Source organism: Mobula hypostoma, chromosome 19 (genome assembly GCF_963921235.1).
Source record: "Mobula hypostoma chromosome 19, sMobHyp1.1, whole genome shotgun sequence".
In the NCBI taxonomy this organism is placed as follows: Eukaryota; Metazoa; Chordata; class Chondrichthyes; order Myliobatiformes; family Myliobatidae; genus Mobula; species Mobula hypostoma.
The window spans coordinates 51927777-51945954 of NC_086115.1; the positions used below are offsets into that span (position 1 = coordinate 51927777).

The following is an 18178-nucleotide window of genomic DNA, read 5'->3' on the forward strand; positions in this document are numbered from 1 at the left end:
CAAAGTTGCTGGTGAACGCAGCAGGCCAAGCAGCATCTGTAGGAAGAGGTGCAGTTGACGTTTCAGGCCGAGACCCTTCGTCAGGACTAACTGAAGGAAGAGTGAGTAAGGGACTTGAAAGTTTGAGGGGGAGGGGGAGGGATAGAGCCAAGAGCTGGACAGGTGATAGGCAAAAGGGGATACAAGAGGATCATGGGACAGGAGGTCCGGGAAGAAAGACCGGGGGGGGGACCCAGAGGATGGGCAAAAGGTATATTCAGAGAGACAGAGGGAGAAAAAGGAGAGTGAGAGAAAGAATGTGTGCATAAAAATAAGTAACAGATGGGGTACGAGGGGGAGGTGGGGCCTTAGCGGAATTTAGAGAAGTCGATGTTCATGCCATCAGGTTGGAGGCTACCCAGACGGAATATAAGGTGGTGTTCCTCCAACCTGAGTGTGGCTTCATCTTTACAGTAGAGGAGGCCGTGGATAGACATGTCAGAATGGGAATGGGACGTGGAATTAAAATGTGTGGCCACTGGGAGATCCTGCTTTCTCTGGCGGACAGAGCGTAGATGTTCAGCAAAGCGGTCTCCCAGTCTGCGTCGGGTCTCGCCAATATATAAAAGGCCACATCGGGAGCACCGGATGCAGTATATCACCCCAGTCGACTCACAGGTGAAGTGTTGCCTCACCTGGAAGGACTGTTTGGGGCCCTGAATGGTGGTAAGGGAGGAAGTGTAAGGGCATGTGTAGCACTTGTTCCTCTTACACGGATAAGTGCCAGGAGGGAGATCAGTGGGGAGGGATGGGGGAACGAATGGACAAGGGAGTTGTGTAGGGAGCGATCCCTGTGGAATGCAGGGGGGGGTGGGAAAGATGTGCTTAGTGGTGGGATCCCGTTGGAGGTGGCGGAAGTTACGGAGAATAATATGTTGGACCCGGAGGCTGGTGGGGTGGTAGGTGAGGACCAGGGGAACCCTATTCCTAGTGGGGTGGCGGGAGGATGGAGTGAGAGCAGATGTACGTGAAATGGGGGAGATGCGTTTAAGAGCAGAGTTGATAGTGGAGGAAGGGAAGCCCCTTTCTTTAAAAAAGGAAGACATCTCCCTCGTCCTAGAATGAAAAGCCTCATCCTGAGAGCAGATGCGGCAGAGACGGAGGAATTGCAATATAAGGTGTTGTTCCTCCAACCTGAGTGTGGCTTCATCTTGACAGTAGAGGAGGCCATGGATAGACATATCAGAATGGGAATGGGATGTGGAATTAAAATGTGTGGCCACTGGGAGATCCTGCTTTCTCTGGTGGACAGAGCATTGGTGTTCAGCGAAACGGTCTCCCAGTCTAGGTTGGGTCTCACCAATATATAGAAGGTCGCACCGGGAGCACCGGATGTAGTATATCACACCAGCTGACTCACATGTGAAGGCTCGCCTCACCTGGAAGGACTGTCTGGGGCCCTGAATGGTGGTGAGGGAGGAAGTGTAAGAGCATGTGTGGCACTTGTTCCGCTGACAAGGATAAGTGCCGGGAGGGAGATCGGTGGGAAGGGATGGGGGGGACGAATGGACAAGGGAGTCGTGTAGGGAGCGATCCCTGCAGAAAGCAGAAGGGGGGGTGGAGGGAAAGATGTGCTTGGTGGTGGGATCCTGTTGGAGGTAGCGGAAGTTTCGGAGCATTATATTTTGGACCAGGAGGCTGGTGGGGTGGTAGGTGAGGACAAGGGGAACCCCATCCCTAGTGGGGTGGCGGGAGGATGGGGTGAGAGCAGATGTGTGTGAAATGGGAGAGATGAGTTTGAGAGCAGAGTTGCTGGTGGAGGAAGGAGAAATTATTAAGAGTAAGGACTAATTCCGCTAGATGGAGGAGAGTGGTGGTAGAGGGGAACTGGTTAGGTCTGGAATCCAAAAAGAAGCAGAGAGCTTTGAGACCTTCCTGGTGGGGGATGGAGGTACATAGGGACTGGACATCCATGTTGAAAATAAAGTGGTGGGGGCCAGGGAACTTAAAATCATTGAAAAAATTCAGAGCGTGAGAAGTGTCACGAACATAGGTGGGAAGGGAACAATGGTGGATAAAATAGTGTCGAGGTATGCAGAAGTTAGTTCGGTGGGGCAGGAGCAAGCTGAGACAATGGGTCTACCTGGACAGGCAGATTTGTGGATCTTGGATAGGAGGTAGAAACGGGAAGTGCGGGGTGTGGGAACTATGAAGTTGGTGGCAGTGAATGGGAGATCCCTAGAGCTGATAAGGTTGGTGAGGGTGTGGAAGACAATGGCCTGGTGCTCCTTAGTGGGGTCATAATCGAGGGGTAAATAAGAGGAGGTATCAGCAATTGGTCGCTGTGCCTCGGCAAGGTAGAGGTCAGTACGCCAGATTACAACAGCACCCTCCTTATCTGCGGATTTTATAGTAAGGTTAGGATTGGTGTGGAGAGCAGAGCGTTCGGAAGGAGTGAGGTTGGAATTGGAACAAGGTGTGGTGAAGTCGAGATGGTTGATGTCCTGTTGGCAGTTAGCAATAAAGAGATCCAGAGCAGGCACAAGACCGGAGCGGGGTGTCCATGAAGAGGAGGAGGGTTGAAGATGAGAGAAGGGGTCATCGGTGGGGGTGGGAGAGTCCTTGCCGAAGAAGTAGGCTCGAAGACGGAGCCGGCGGAAGAAGAGTTCAGCATCATGGCGCACGCAGAACTCGCTGAGCTGAGGGCGAAGGGGGACAAAGGACAGAGCGCTCTGCCTCAGAGAGTTGAAAGTCAGAGGGGATGGTAAAGATCCGGTACAGATGAGAGCTGTGATCAGAGGGGGGAGGGAGGCTGGTAGTGTCAGTGGAGAGGAGAGGGTTGGGGTGAGACGAACTTCCACCTTAAGTATACCCAAGGACTTGGCCTCCACCACAACCTGTGGCAGAGCAATCCACAGATTCACTGCTCCCTGGCTATAAAAATTCCTGTGTTCTGAAAGGTTGCCCCTCAATTCTGAGAGTTGCCCTGTAGTTTTGGATACCTCCACCATAGGAAACATCCTCTCCACATCCACCCGATCTAGTCCTTTCAACATTCAGTAGGTTTCAATGAGATCCCCACACATTCTTCTAAATTCCAGTGAGTACAGGCTCAAAGCTGCCAAACATTCCTCATATGTTAACCCCTTCATTCCCAGAATCATCTTCGTGAACCTCCTCTGGACTCTCTCCAATGACAGTACATCCTTTCTGAGATAAGGGGCCCAAAATTGTTGAGAATACTCCAAGTGCGGCCTGACTAGTGTCTGATAAAGACTCAGCATTATTTTCTTGCTTTTATATTCTATTCCCCTTGAAATAAATGCCAACATTGCATTTGCTTTCTTTACCACAGACTCAGCCTATAAATTAACCTTCTGTGAGTCTTGTGCGAGGACTCCTAAATCCCTCTGCACCTCTGATGTTCGAATTTTCTTCCCATTTAGATAATAGTACGCACTATTGTTCCTTTTACCAAAGTGCATTATCATACATTTCCCAACACTGTGTTCCATCTGCCACTTTTTTGTCCATTCTTCCAGATGGTCCAAGTCCTGCTGCAGTCACCTTGCTTCCTCAGCACTACCTACCCATCCACCTATCTTTGTATCATCTGCAAACTTTTTCCACAAAACCATCAACTCCATTATCAAGAACAGTAAAAATGTGAAAAGTACCAGTCCCAATACTGACCTCTGGGGAACACCACTGGTCAAAGGCAGCCAAACAGAAAAAGCCCCATTTATTCCCACTCGCTGCCTCCTGCCTGCCAGCCATTCCTCTAAGCATTTCAGTATCTTTCCTGCAACACCATAGGATTTTATCTTGTTAAGCAGCCTCGTACATGGCATCTTATCAAATGCCTTCTGAAAATCCAAGTAAGTGTCATTCACTGCCTCTCCTTTGTATAACCTGCTTGTTACTTCATCAAAGAACTCAATAACAGATTTGTCAGGCAAGATTTCCATCTACAGAAACCATGCTGTCTTTTACTTATTTTTTCATTAGCCTCCAAGTACCCCAAAACCTCATCCTTAATAATAGAGTCCAACACTTTCCCAACCACTGAGGTTAGGCTACCTGGCCTATAATTTCCTTTCTTTTGCCTTCCTCCCTTCTTAAGGAGTGGAGTGACATTTGCAATCTTCCAGTCCTCTGGGACCATGCCAGAATCAAGTGATTCTTGAAAGATGACCAATGCATCCATTATCACTTCAGCAACCTCTCCCAGGACTCTGGGATGTAGTCCATCTAGTCCAGGTGACTTGTCCAGCTTAAGACCTTTGACTAGCAATTTTTAGCACTCTCTCCTGCTTCCTGACATTCGCAGACCTCTGGCTGACTGCTAGTGTCTTCCACAGTGAAGATAGATGCAAAGGTCATCTGCCTTTTTTTTGCCCCCCGCCCCCCCCCCCATTACTGCCTCACCAGCATCATTTTCCAGTGGTCCAATATGAACTCTCACCTCCCTTTTACTCTTTCTATTACTGAAAAAACTCTTGGTTTATATTATTGGCTAGTTTGCTCTCATATTTCATCATTTACCTTCTTGTATCTTTTTTAGTTGCCTTTTATTGGATTTTAAAGACTTCCCAATCATCCAATTTCCCACTCACTTTTGCTGCTTTGTATGTCTTTTCCTTGGCTTTTATGCAGTCCTTGACTTCCCTTGTCAGCCACGGTTGGCTTACCCCTGTAATTTGAGAACAACTTCTTCTGTGAGACATATTTATCCTGCACCTTTTGAACTATTACTAGAAACTTCAGCCATCTCTGTTCTGCTACCATCCCCGCCAGTATCATTCTCCAATCTTCTTGGGCAAGCTCCTCTCTTGTGTCTCTGTAATTCCCTTTATTCCACTGCGATGCTGAGACATCTAACTTGTGCTTCTCCCTCTCAAATTGCACAGTGAATTCAATCATATTATGATCACTGTCTCCTAAAGGCTCCTTTACATTAAGCTCCCTAATAAGATCTGGGTTATTACAGAACACTCAGTCTAAGATGGCCTTTCCGTGAGTAGGCCCAAGCACAAGCTGTGCTAAAAAGTCATCTCGTAGCATTCAACAAATTCCCTCTCTTGTGATCCAACACCAACTTGATTTTCCCAATCCCCTTGCATATTAAAGTCCCCCATTACAATTGTGTCATTATCCTTATTACAAGCCTTTTGCAGCTCCCTTTGCAATCTCAACCACACATTTTGGCTACCATTTGGAGGCCTATGTATGATTCCCATAATGTTTTTTTTACCCTTGCAGTTTCTTAACTCCACCCATAAAAATTCAACATTTTCTGACCCTATCTCACCTCTTTCTAAAGATGTAATTCCGTCTTGTACCAACAGAGACACACCACCGCCTATGCCTTCCTGACTGTCCTTTTGGTACAAAGTTTATTCTTTGATGTTAAACTCTCAGTTATAGACTTCATTCAGCCACAACTCAGTGATGCCCACAACATCATACCAACCAATCTCTCATTGTGCAACAAATCGTCTACCTTATCCTGAATGCCTCGCACATTAAAATACAGCACCTTTCCTGCATTCTTCGCCCTTTTGAATTTTGCATCTGTGGTACAATTTAACTCTTTGCACTATCTGCATTTGTACCCAATCATTGGCTTGTCCTTCCTTACATTCATGTTACATCCATCATCTACTTGTAAACCTGCTGGCTCATCCTCAGCTCTAGCATACCGGTTCCCATCCACTTTTCTCAATGTTACCATCAGGAAGGAGGTACAGAAGTCTGAAGGCACACACTCAGCAATTCAGGAAGCTTCTTCCCCTCTGCCATATGATTCCTAAATGGACAGTGAGCTCATGAACACTACCTCACTTTTTAAAAAAATACTGTTTCAGTTTTTGCAGAATTTTAAATCTATTTAATATATATATACTTACTGTAATTGATTAACTTATTTTTTCTTTCTATATTATCATGTACTACTGCTGCTAAGTTAACAAATTCAAATTTCACATCGCGTACTAGTGATAATAAACATGACTCCGATTCTGACTTGATTTGAATGCTCTTTTGTCTTCATTTTGGTTTGGTCTGTTGAAAATCCACCATACTGGTGGACCTTACAGAGAGAAAGGGTATTTATTCTTATGAATTCATTGAAAACAGGTGATCCTCCAATTTTCAACATTAACAAATTGGGTGAGTTGGTAAGGTAATATATTGCCTGAAGACATTTGGAGTAGTAAAGTGCACAGAGTCCTGTCAACTTCAGAAGTTTTCGGATGACTCTGCCATAGTTGGATGCATCAGTAAGGGAGATGAGGCTGAGTACAGGGCTACGGTAGGAAACTTTGTCACATGGTGTGAGCAGAATTATCTGCAGCTTAATGTGAAAAAGACTAAGGAGCTGGTGGTAGACCTGAGGAGAGCTAAGGTACCGGTGACCCCGGTTTCCATCCAGGGGGTCAGTGTGGACATGGTGGAGGATTACAAATACCTGGGGATATGAATTGACAAGAAACTGGACTGGTCAAAGAACACTGAGGCTGTCTACAAGAAGGGTCAGAGCCGTCTCTCTTTCCTGAGGAGACTGAGGTCCTTTAACATCTGCCGGACGATGCTGAGGATGTTCTACAAGTCTGTGGTGGCCAGTGCTATCATGTTTGCTGTTGTGTGCTGGGGCAGCAGGCTGAGGGTAGCAGACACCAACAGAATCAACAAACTCATTCGTAAGGCCAGTGATGTTGTGGGGATGGAACTGGACTCTCTGACGGTGGTGTCTGAAAAGAGGATGCTGTCTTAAGTTGCATGCCATCTTGGACAATGTCTCCCATCCACTACATAATGTACTGGTTGGGCACAGGAGTACATTCAGCCAGAGACTCATTCCACTGAGATGCAGCACAGAGCGTCATAGGAAGTCATTCCTGCCTGTGGCCATCAAACTTTACAACTTCTCCCTTGGAGGGTCAGACACCCTGAGCCGATAGGCTGGTCCTGGACTTATTTCATAATTTACTGGCATAATTTACATATTACTATTTAACTATTTATGGTTTTATTACTATTTATTATTTATGGTGCAACTGTAACGAAAACCAATTTCTCCCGGGATCAATAAAGTATGACTATGACTATGACTATAATTACAAAGGGATGAATACTTTCTCAGCCTCACAATTTTGGTTTTAAATTTTTAGCAAATTGTTGACAGGCTTTGGAATTTTTCTTTTGATTTGACATGATGCACAATGTTTGGTAGATTAGCTCAAAAATCCTACTTCAACATATTTTAAATTTAGGAATCGAGACAGTAAAACGTGACAACAGTTGTGGGGGCTGAGTACTTTTTTAAGGCACTGCGTATGTTTAATTACGCTGTATGAATAAAAAAACCTGTGAATTACAAAGAGTTAATATTTGACATTTATCATGCCTATCATCTTAATTGCTTTTTCATATCTTCTTTATTGCAATGAAAGTGAGGAAGCTTCTAGGAAATGTTGTTTACATACTAAAATTAAACTGAAATCTGATATATGTAGTAATGATGTAATGATCAGTACTCTACAGTTCCAAAACAAACCTGCCTCCTGAAAGAACATCTTAGAGACATTGCTCATCTGATGCCTTTCTCCATGTGCTGGTCATATGGTATAAACTGATCCCTTATCCTGTCATATGCAAGTTATTTTTGTGATTATGGTTCTTACTCCCTTTTCAAGGTCATCCAGACAATTGAAGTCTTTAACCATAATCACTTGTGTTTTTGTTGAATAATGGTCATGAATATGCTCATAATTAATTTCAGGAGGTATATTTTGTTATTATAAATATGATTAAGGATCAAAATAATCAGACAAACAGGAATTGTGCTCTAGTTTCTGATGTAAGACGTGATAAACTAACTGACCCATTGAGGAGCTTGTTTCGTGTCTTTCAATTGATTTTTGTTTGTTCATCATGATGTGATATACATAGAAGAACACATTTATGCTTGTAACCTTGTGCTGATTCTACATTCAAAAAGAAAATATTCATTTGTCTTCAAGCTTTGCACTAAAATAGGTGACTACATATAAATAACGTTTATGCTATTGTTCTGCAAAAGTGCTAAACAACGTAGTATTTTTTAGCCTTCGGCATCTTATCACAGATTCATCTAGATTCATTATTTATTCAGGAATTACTCTATCAGATCTGATTCTCTGGACACCAGTGATTGATATAGCCATGGCATGTACTTACTGTTCTAATGTGAACCACTTGGTCATGTTCTTAAGACATAATGAAGTCTATTTTGACCTAGATCTCCAAGATCATGCTAGGGTACCTAAGACTTTTGCTCAGCACTGTGGTACATTTTATCTATTGCATTGCACTGTTGCTGCTGCAAAAAAAAACAAATTTCATGATAAGTGAGTGATGATCAACCTGATTCTGATATGGGTTTAATTGTAGACTGAGACTGGGTCGGGGGGAGTTGGTGGGAAACACCAGAGAGACATTCTGATCAATAAACCAATTGTTTGGAATCAAATGACCTTGCCTGGTGTCTCAGTGTTGGGTGTGTCTCCACCCACACCAGCCCCAGCGCTCCTACTCTTCCACCTGTCCTTCACCCCTCCCTCCTGTTGTGCTCCACCCTCACTATTCCCAACATAGTTTGCTCCTGTCGGATTTACAAACTCATTCTCCACCCCATGTTAACAAAATACAATACTGTCCAAATATCTTGGGCACCCGAACTATATGATTTTGATCTCTGGAACCATATGCATTAAGAATAGGATTAAGATTGCCCAAGTTCATTTTCCATCTACAAAAGTTAGAGCCACAAGGTTTCCCTGCTATTAATCTGGGTTGATGCTTGGATCTCAGTGCACTATTCTATTGTACTATTCCTAGTCTTGGTTTTGCATTTACACCTTGGATCTGTTATTTTTAACTTGTAATTTGGTATGTATACATAAATGATATCTCTCCTTTATTTTGAAAGCCCTATTAAGCTATCTTTTTGTGTTTTTTTTATGTTCTAAGCCCACTTCCTATTACTCACTTGCCTTCTCTTGCAATCTTCCATAGAAGAAAACACTAAATTTGTGGAATCACTTAATGAAAAATGGTGTGTGCCTTCGCCAGAGCGCCTTCTTCCCACGAGTAGTCTTTCTGAATCCTGTATGTGAACTGGACCCGGAAATGTCACAGATAAATGAGATCATAGCTCCACACAAAGTTGAATCCTTTATTTGTTCTTTCAAGGAAGGTTATATGTCATGGATGACCAACGTTTTTATACCACATTGGTTGTCTGGTGAGTACTGCAGCAAATTTAATTTATTTTACTGCTTACATAGTACAATAGAGACTAATATGAAAGCGCTTTATAAAGAGTACACACTGCTTTAGGGTCTCACTAATCTCACTTCACCTTGTTAGATTTTCAATTAGTCTAAAATTGAAATAAAATCAGAAGTACTTGAAATTTGAGGATAGGTAAAAATTTCAATGTGTAATTAATAGAATACATTACCCCAAAAATACTAATTCTAATAAGGAAAGCAATATTTAAAAAATAACAAAATTATGACTGCTAAGATAAAATGAAATAATGCATAATTAACCATGGTGGTTATGTGAGCAGCCTAGTGACTTAACGATTATCTTGATATACAAATTTAAATCTTTCTGTGGTAGCTGAGAAGCTTGGTTCATTTGCCCCAAATAATTCTGGGAAAAGAAGTGTGTGTAATGAAACATTTGGAGAATTGTAAAAACCCAGTTGCTTTGTTAGATATGATTTCAAACCCAGAGCAATTCAGCTGAGTCTTAACTTCGGTCTAAAGTGTCTATGCAAGCCACTCATTTGAACAAATAGCCACAAAAATGCTATTGCAAATAAAATAAGATGAATCACTCCAATTCTTAGTAGCTGAGCATGATAATGGTATGCTCTTCAAAATCTTCACTAACCTCACAAAAATCGGAAGAGTCTCAGATTACTCAAACTGAAGTTGTATATACCACCAATTGAGCGGAACAAGTGTGTATAAACTGCTCATTATTGTTTCAAACATTCAGACTTGGAGATGCCAGAAGTGAAAATTAAGTCTGGTTAGGTACAATGACAAATTTCAAGGTACTGGCAACCACCTTGAATGTTACAATGAAAGTGAAGATTTGGAGGATACAATCATTGATAATATTGTATGAAGGCAGACCATTATCTGTAGTAGGTGTCCGCACTTAGTTTGTTCACTTACAGTCAATCAAAACAACGCGGCAGCATACAGGTGCACTGGATAAATTCCTTCATCGATAACGATTAGAAACTAAAGCACACTTTTATAATAATGTAGTAGTAATGAAGTACTTCTGTACTTCATTTAAACACATAATTTGTTTCTCATTTAAATTGTAGTTTGTCTTTTTTTTATATACTTTTTAAATTACAAACTTCAGCCAATTGTGGCAGCAGCTTCATTGGGCCAAGATGTTCTGGACCAGTTCGTGGTGTAATGGCATCAGAAATGGCCTTCAAGGTAGATGGTTCTGAGTTTGAATCCAGCCGGGTCTTATCATAAGCGACAATGGTATCTGTGCAGATAAAAGGCTTGGCAAACTACTTTCGTATCTGCCACGAAAACCATGTGGACAACTACACTATCTATGAGTCGACGGCACTCAACAACAACAACAACAACATACAGCAGTTTAGGAGGCTTCCAGCAAGCCAGGCATAAGCCATTTCCTTTAAGAATTTTTGTTCAGTTTGGATATTCTGTTAGTGTAGGCTGTTTTTGGCTTTGCCAGCAGACTAATTTCAAGCACTTATTATTTGCACTGCTGAATTGAGTAACTGAAGGCCATCCCCATAAGACATATCTTGACTAAAAGTGACCAAGAAAATTGAAACTGCCTCCTGCTATCAGATTTTATTTAAAAGAATAGAGAGTGCTTCAGCTAGGAATTTATTATTTCTGGATATCCTTTTCTAAAAAAAACATTGCTTTATTACAGAGAATATAGTGGCTCAGCTTACCAGTGATAAGTTTCTGATATTACAGTTCATATGATATACTTTCTATACTATGCAAAATGGTGTTCATCTTAACTTTTCACGAATACAGCAAATATTCCTTATTTCAAATTCCATTGTCTATTATTTAGAAGGTGGGCTTGTACTGTTGTGGTATTGTACTTGCTAATAATCTTTTCTCTTGCTCTACAAAACAGAAGTATATATGTATTTAAAAGTCTTTTATATTGTACCATTAGAATTTGTACTAAATGCCATCTGTTAATGTTTATTATAAGGGAAATATAGACAATCTTTTAAGGACTTTTTTTTATCATAGATGCTAATGTTTGTAAATCTACAGAAAAGACATAATGTACTATCTATTTGCCAAGTAGTCATTCAGAAAATAGATGTGATTCTGTGCTAGACTTCATGACACAGTATACTGACTAGAAATACAATAAATGAAATTAACATTTGTCTGGAGCATAACCCTAATTATATTTCAAATTTCTTAAATAACAAGAGTACAGCAGATAATATAGCAAGATGATTGAATGTCAAAGGAAGTTAATTGGGCCATTGGTTAATCAGGGCCGCTGCTTATTTGGGGCCACACTTAAAGAACGAAAACTAATTGAGAAAATAGCTGAGACTCCCTTTGTTTATTTGAGACACTATGCCTCGTAATTGGGGCAGGAGACTGTTGTCAAACAGTTTCTAACTAGTGTAATATGCATACATTTCCGTGACCATTAGACACTACAGTTTTTGCATAGCATCTGTTGCACGTGCTTGTTTTCAAAAAGCAGTGATTTTTGTCACTGATAGTTGGCAAGAAATAAACAGTAAGACAATTTAGAACTGTTTTTCTTATTGTGGTTTCAAGCATTCAGACCTGGAAATGCCAGAAGTGAAAATGAAATGATTTCACTACTTCAACAAGTTAGGTACCATGATAAATTTGAAGGTTTCGGCAGTCATCTTGAATGTTACAATGACAGTGAAGATTTGAAAACGCAATTGTCAATAGCATTGTATGAAGGCAGTCCATTATCTGCAGTAGGTGTCACCGTTTATTTTGTTCACTTACAGTCAATCAAAAGAATGTGACAGTATACAGGTGCACTGGATGAATTCCTCTGTCGATAACAATTAGAATCTAAAACACAGTTTTATAGTACTGTAGTAGTAATGATAGTGTTCCAAGTTCTTCTGTACTTCATTTAAATACACTATTTGTTTCTCATTTAAAGGGTAGTTTGTCTTTTTTATATACCTTTTTAATTATTTCCATAAAACTTCAGCTAATTGTGGCAACCGCTTAACTGGGCCAAAATATTCTGGTCCTGATATGTCCCAATTCATTAGAATCCACTGTATATTAAGATTTAAAGTTATCCAGGAAACATATATAGGATAAACAGATTAGAATTAAATGAACTTCCTGTTCTTAAAATTCTGATTTTTGCACTTTTTTTTCCTCATTGCATGTTCAGGTCACTTATCATTCCGTCACATCAATGACTTGAGGATGGCACTTGGTAAAATTGGCACATGGGACATTTTGGACCTACATGGAGGACAGCGGTTGATAGGTGACTATCAAGGCTGTGTACATATTGCTGTGAATAGAGATGAGACAGATGAACTTGAATTTTCACATCAGAGGAATTTGACTACTGGATATATCTGGGCCCTTGCAGGTTATTCGCCACAGGTAGGCCTTTATATTGTTTATTTAGGTTTTTTAAATTTTTTCCATTCTGAATATAAACTTTTGATATACCGTGAAGGTCACCATATTGTAATTAATTCAAGTCCTCATTCAATTGACCGTAAAGAGAAGGCATAGGGAAATAATGACATGGTTTGTATGTTACACCTCCAGAATTGTTTTTTTTTATATCTGAAAACAGTCTCCAATCTTAATCTCAAATTTAGATCGGTACATGGATTTCAAGAAGCAAATAAAAACAAATAAGTGAGGAGTGATGTTAGACACAATTATAAATTGGTCTTTCTGTTATAGATAGTGATCACTATTACTTAATCACATTCATCCAAAGATGTGGAATGCCTCTTGACCTAGCTTTCACCTTCCATTAATAGATTGATGTGCATTACATGACTAAATCACTCCGGTTTAGGAGTCACATTCAGGGACTTGAACTATAATCGCATATAATCTGTCAGTCTTCAATTGATGTACACAAATGTCATGTTTCTTAGAAATAAGAACTTCTATAAAATAACTGATTCATAATGGACACATTAAATAGTTTTATTCTGGTATCAGTTCAAGTAGAATTGAATAACCTGTGAACTAATTTCACAACAGTTGATCCTTGCTAGCAGTCTGATTTGAAGTTTTATAACATATATTTGTGGGTTCTCTGTAAGTCACTTAGTTGCTTCCTTGGACAGGTAACTATTAACCTCTCAGAAGTATCCTGCCAAAAAGTGAAGCTTAGTAGATGGTGCTATAAATCCATTATACCACAACATAGAGATTTATGAGCAAATTGCAATGCTTGAGAACTAACATTCCAGCTGTAAATCTTTGTGAAACATAATGACCTATGTTAAACCCAGCTTTTACCAAGAGTGTGCTCATGATAAAATAAAATGAAATCTCGCATGCAGAATACATTGTTGTAAGGAGTCCAGTAACAGAATGACTTGTAATTTCTCATAATGCTCCACTGAAGTGTGACAGTGTAATGTCATTCTGAGATTTAATACTGTTAAACATGAAAGATATATTGAGGCTTCAACACAGCAAGCTGGTTTACAAAATAATCCAGTTTGCACTGACATTAATAGCTTTGTTGACATTTCCTGGTCATATTCTGGCAATGTTAAAATCACTCCAAAAACCAAATTGTGATTTTGAGGTAAATATGTTAATGCTGCTATAAGAATTATACCTTTGCTAAAAGAGACCACATTTTAGTGTGAAATAAAGGAGTCTTTGCAGCAGCTTGATGCCTCCGTATTATGTACCTGTTAAGGCCTTCCATTGGTCAGGATTGACCATGGATATTGTGTCCTAGCTGTCTACATGATATGCAAGTCAGGGCAGTACAATATGGAGAGCAAGCTGTTACCCTTGCAGCAGGCTCCTCCTCTCCACACAGCTGATGAATCTGAAGGAACAGCAGAGATCAATACAGTTTGGCACCAGTGGTGTTGTAGGAGTTGCCAGTCAGCGTTGAACTCAACGTAGGACTACCTTAGGGATCCCAGCTCCAGATTTTTCCTCGGGGTTTACTCCCGAAGCCTTCCCGGTGAGTAAATACAGCTGCAAGGTAGCAGAGTTTTTCTGTTCCAAGATGAGCTGCCAACACAGCTGGTGAGCCCCAACTGCCTGAAGCAACTGGTTTTAAGGCACCAGTCTTAGGCTTTGCTCCTTCTCCTGTCAGTAGAAACGATTCTGCTGGGCTTAGTAGCTAAGCCACGTATGTAGTTTAGGAGCTGGACTTGACTGCCGTTTGGAGCATTTAGTAGGTAGTGGGAGCTTATTCCCATTACCTCCCCTAGCTTTGACAACCTTAAAGAGTCTATGTATGTACCTGTACACATGTTGGAAAATAACAATCATTTAAACAAAAATATGAGTATCACTGAGACATTCCACATTTTCCTCTTAACCTGCTGTAATAAATGGAGGATTGTCAACAACTACTGAGCCAAAAAAGGCATCACAGCACATCTGGTCAGTTCCAGAAGCATGTTCTCTAGAAGTTGCTTGTTTGCCAATAATAGATTTATTCATGGGCTTACAGCTGGATGGCACTGTGCACTCCTGCATAGATTCTGAACAGTCAAGCCCCTTCCCTGAGGAGGATCAGGTAAGCCTATGGCAGGCAGGCATATGCTGGGTTAGGGCATAGTGTTGTAGCAAATAAAAGATGGCAAATGGTCAGCGCTTAGGTTATTTTATGGTTAAAGTAACTAGAGCTAGGGTCATCAACAGGTAGGAGTATTGGTGTGGAAGGGATGAGGTTTGCTAGATGATGCACTGGGGGGTACAAAATTGCCTTGTTAGTCCATGGAATAAGAGTATAGTATTGCTTGTCAGAATTTCTCTTCTTAATTTTGGAACAATATCATTAATTAGGGATATATTTAATCAGTGCTTGTGGGTGGTATTGCAATTTGGGGAGGTGTCAAGTAGAATCAGTAACTCGACAAATTTAATTAAGTCAAATTAAGGCCAAATCCCAGGAGAGAATTTCCAGAGAAGAACAGAATTGCTTGGGGTTTTTGAAAGGGACCCAGGTAGATACCAACTTTTGAAAGGTAACTATTTGTGTCAGTTAAGTGATGCCTCTGTACAAGAGTGTCTCAAATGTGTCCTCCAGCTGGTAATGACGTCAGTTTTCCCGGATTGCTACTGCTTTTCTAGTTGTTTTAGTGGACCTATTTCTGCCTGTTTGTAAGAAAAGGTCACTCCTTAAAGCAAAGATATGCTGCATTCTATTGCAATCTCTAAGGTTCTAGCATATTACATTGTAGGACTCCACCAAATCGATTCAGGAATCTAAACCATGGCTCCACACAGCTTTTGGGTGTGCTTTGTCATTACCCTGGTTGATAAATACACTTTATCATATGTCTGGATTGTGTGTAGAAAGATGACAAGGTGTCATTGGCCATGGCTGCACAAATCAACCTTCATCACCCAGAGCCATCCCAAGACTTTTTAGTTCACAGTGGTAGTAGAATGAACTACTTTAAAATCAGGTATCACAACAGCAAGTGAACCTGCAAAATACATTGTTACGAGCTGAGGGACTGAAATCTTGTACTGACGGTGTCATTCACCAACAAAACATACAAAATTATTAATGAACATTTCTGGAGTGTTATTTATTGCTTCTACCTCAAAAATTATTGCATTGCTTGTGCTCACATAATACAGACACAGAGGATCCCACTCTATATTTTATCTGTTAGTTTAAATACATGAAAAATCAGCACAGGGCACATTACAGATCTTTAATGAAACCTGCTCAATTATTTTTCTAAGGTAATTTAAATAGATTAAAAACTGGACAGTTTTCTTCTGATGATATGAATGCTGCCTCATTTTCCTCCATTTTCTTTAGTTAAAGGGGTGGAAGAATTCTGTCTCATGCCTCCCTGTTCTTACAGATCAGTTGATCCTAATTTGAAAGTTTAGATGTTAATTAATTATAATATACTAACTCAGAGGACACACATTAAGTAAATCTGTATATTTCTACAAGCTGTCAAAAAGGTGTTATAAATCTCCTGATACTTGGTGCAAGAAATCTTTGATACATAGAACAAATTGAAATAAAATTTACTTCTTTTTGTTTTCCAAAATTCTTTTGTCTACAATTTTACAAATATATTCATAGAGGTTCTTATTATTTAAGTATTTCCCAAATGTATTTACTATAACCCTCAAGAAAAATGTCATATCTGATTGAATAAGTTATAGCATTCAGTCTTATAGTGTGGAAGTCATTAAGAACCTTCAAATGTAAATTGAATTGGAGGGTCAATTTGATCTTTCGCCATTCCTGATGCAGAGATAACTAAGCTGGAAAATCATGAGGATTGTTTTGAGCTTTGCCACCACATTCAAAATGTCCTCTGATCACAGTAGCCAAAAAGAGTTTATTTGTAAATCCATTCTTTTGCCATTTTCTTGATTATGCATCACATTCTGACTTTTGAATGAATGAATGAAATTTATTTCGGTCAGTACAAACGTAACAAAAATCATCATTTTCAACAATGATTTCATAGGACAAAATTACAACAAAAAACATAGATATTCTTTAAAACAGACCAAAAGGGTGTAGGCTGAAGCTACAGCACATTCACTTTCTTAGTTATGTGAAACATTTAATCCTATAATTAACTACAGTATTATTGTAATTGTAAAGCATTGATCCAGATTGATTTAAATTTTTAATTTACAGATTAGGGGTTTTCACCAATTAGATGTTTCTACAACTATTTAGTCACTCATTTATGCTAATCATAATAAAGTTTCTTATCCTGTCAAATGTTTGTTATTAAGCTTTTGGACCTTTATTTTACCCATGAAAGAGTAAAATTTCGGATTGATTCCTGTGCAGATGTCCATTTAAAACTAATCATGGGAGAAAAGGAATAAATTTCAGTTCTTATACTGGTTTCTCAATGGGTCAAAGATGTTCCAACATGCCTCACACAAATCTCTTTGCTTTTTAAGTATACTTGCGTTTCTATGCAAGCAAAATAATTAATTTTTAAACAGAACAATCATTTAATAAGTTGATGAATGAATAGCCAGTTGATCTAATTTGGTGATGTTGGCTGAAGGAAGAATATTGGCTGTGACAATTTCTTACTGTAGTTCAAATTGCGCATCAAGATTTATTATGTCCACAATAGCAGCCAATTTGTATTGCAGCTTGACTTGTTCAGAAGACAATGTAGTACTGAAAGTGTTTAGTTGTTTCAGCTGAGGGTTTAGACTGATCCACGGCAGCAGTAAGGATGCTAACTTCAGAGTGAAGCTAAGTAGGAGGAAGCAATTTGTGCCATGCAAATTTATAACTTCATTTGTATTATCACATGTGATTGTATTATTTTAAAAATATTTCACAGCTTATTATTAACAGTATCAGTTTTTGATGTAGATTGCTTTGGTGGTATTGATATTACACGTAGCTGTTTTTGCAGAGAAAATTAAAGGGTTAATCACTGTGGACTAGATGTTTTCAGGTTGTTCTTACATTCTTCAACCACTGCCCCCACCCTCAGTATTAGTGACACAAAAGTTTAATCTGCTCTTTCAGTCCCAAATTGCATTAGTTTGGTGTTAAGATTGAAGTCTTTATTTATGTTACTGGGCTTCACTCTTAACTGTAGCCCAAAGGCCACATCGGTAAACTGATCTTGTATATCAACAGAAACTTGCTCTGTTTTTCATCATGAGGGTAATATCATTTAAACACTTTAAGGATTTACATGACACAAGAGATTCTGCAGATGCTGGAAATCTTGAGCAACACACAAGATGCTGGAGTTACTCAGCAGGTCAGGTAGTATCTATAGAGAGGAGTATTCATCAGAATTCACAGTAATTCCATTGTAATTTCTGAACATTTAAATATATCTGTTATAATACTGTGATTTTTATTATTTTTAGTTCTCCATAGTGTAGTAATTTATATGTTT

The 18178-nt window shown here is 39.7% G+C and overlaps 1 protein-coding gene across 1 annotated transcript in view; it reads left to right on the plus strand.

Moving 5' to 3' along the window:
• si:zfos-911d5.4 (uncharacterized) overlaps window positions 1-18178 on the plus strand; it is a 252456-nt gene that overhangs the window by 117547 nt on the left and 116731 nt on the right. The window contains exons 6-7 of the mRNA XM_063071870.1: window positions 9037-9265; window positions 12472-12692. Coding sequence (XP_062927940.1) covers window positions 9037-9265; window positions 12472-12692 — 450 coding nt within the window. The remainder of the gene's footprint in view (window positions 1-9036; window positions 9266-12471; window positions 12693-18178) is intronic.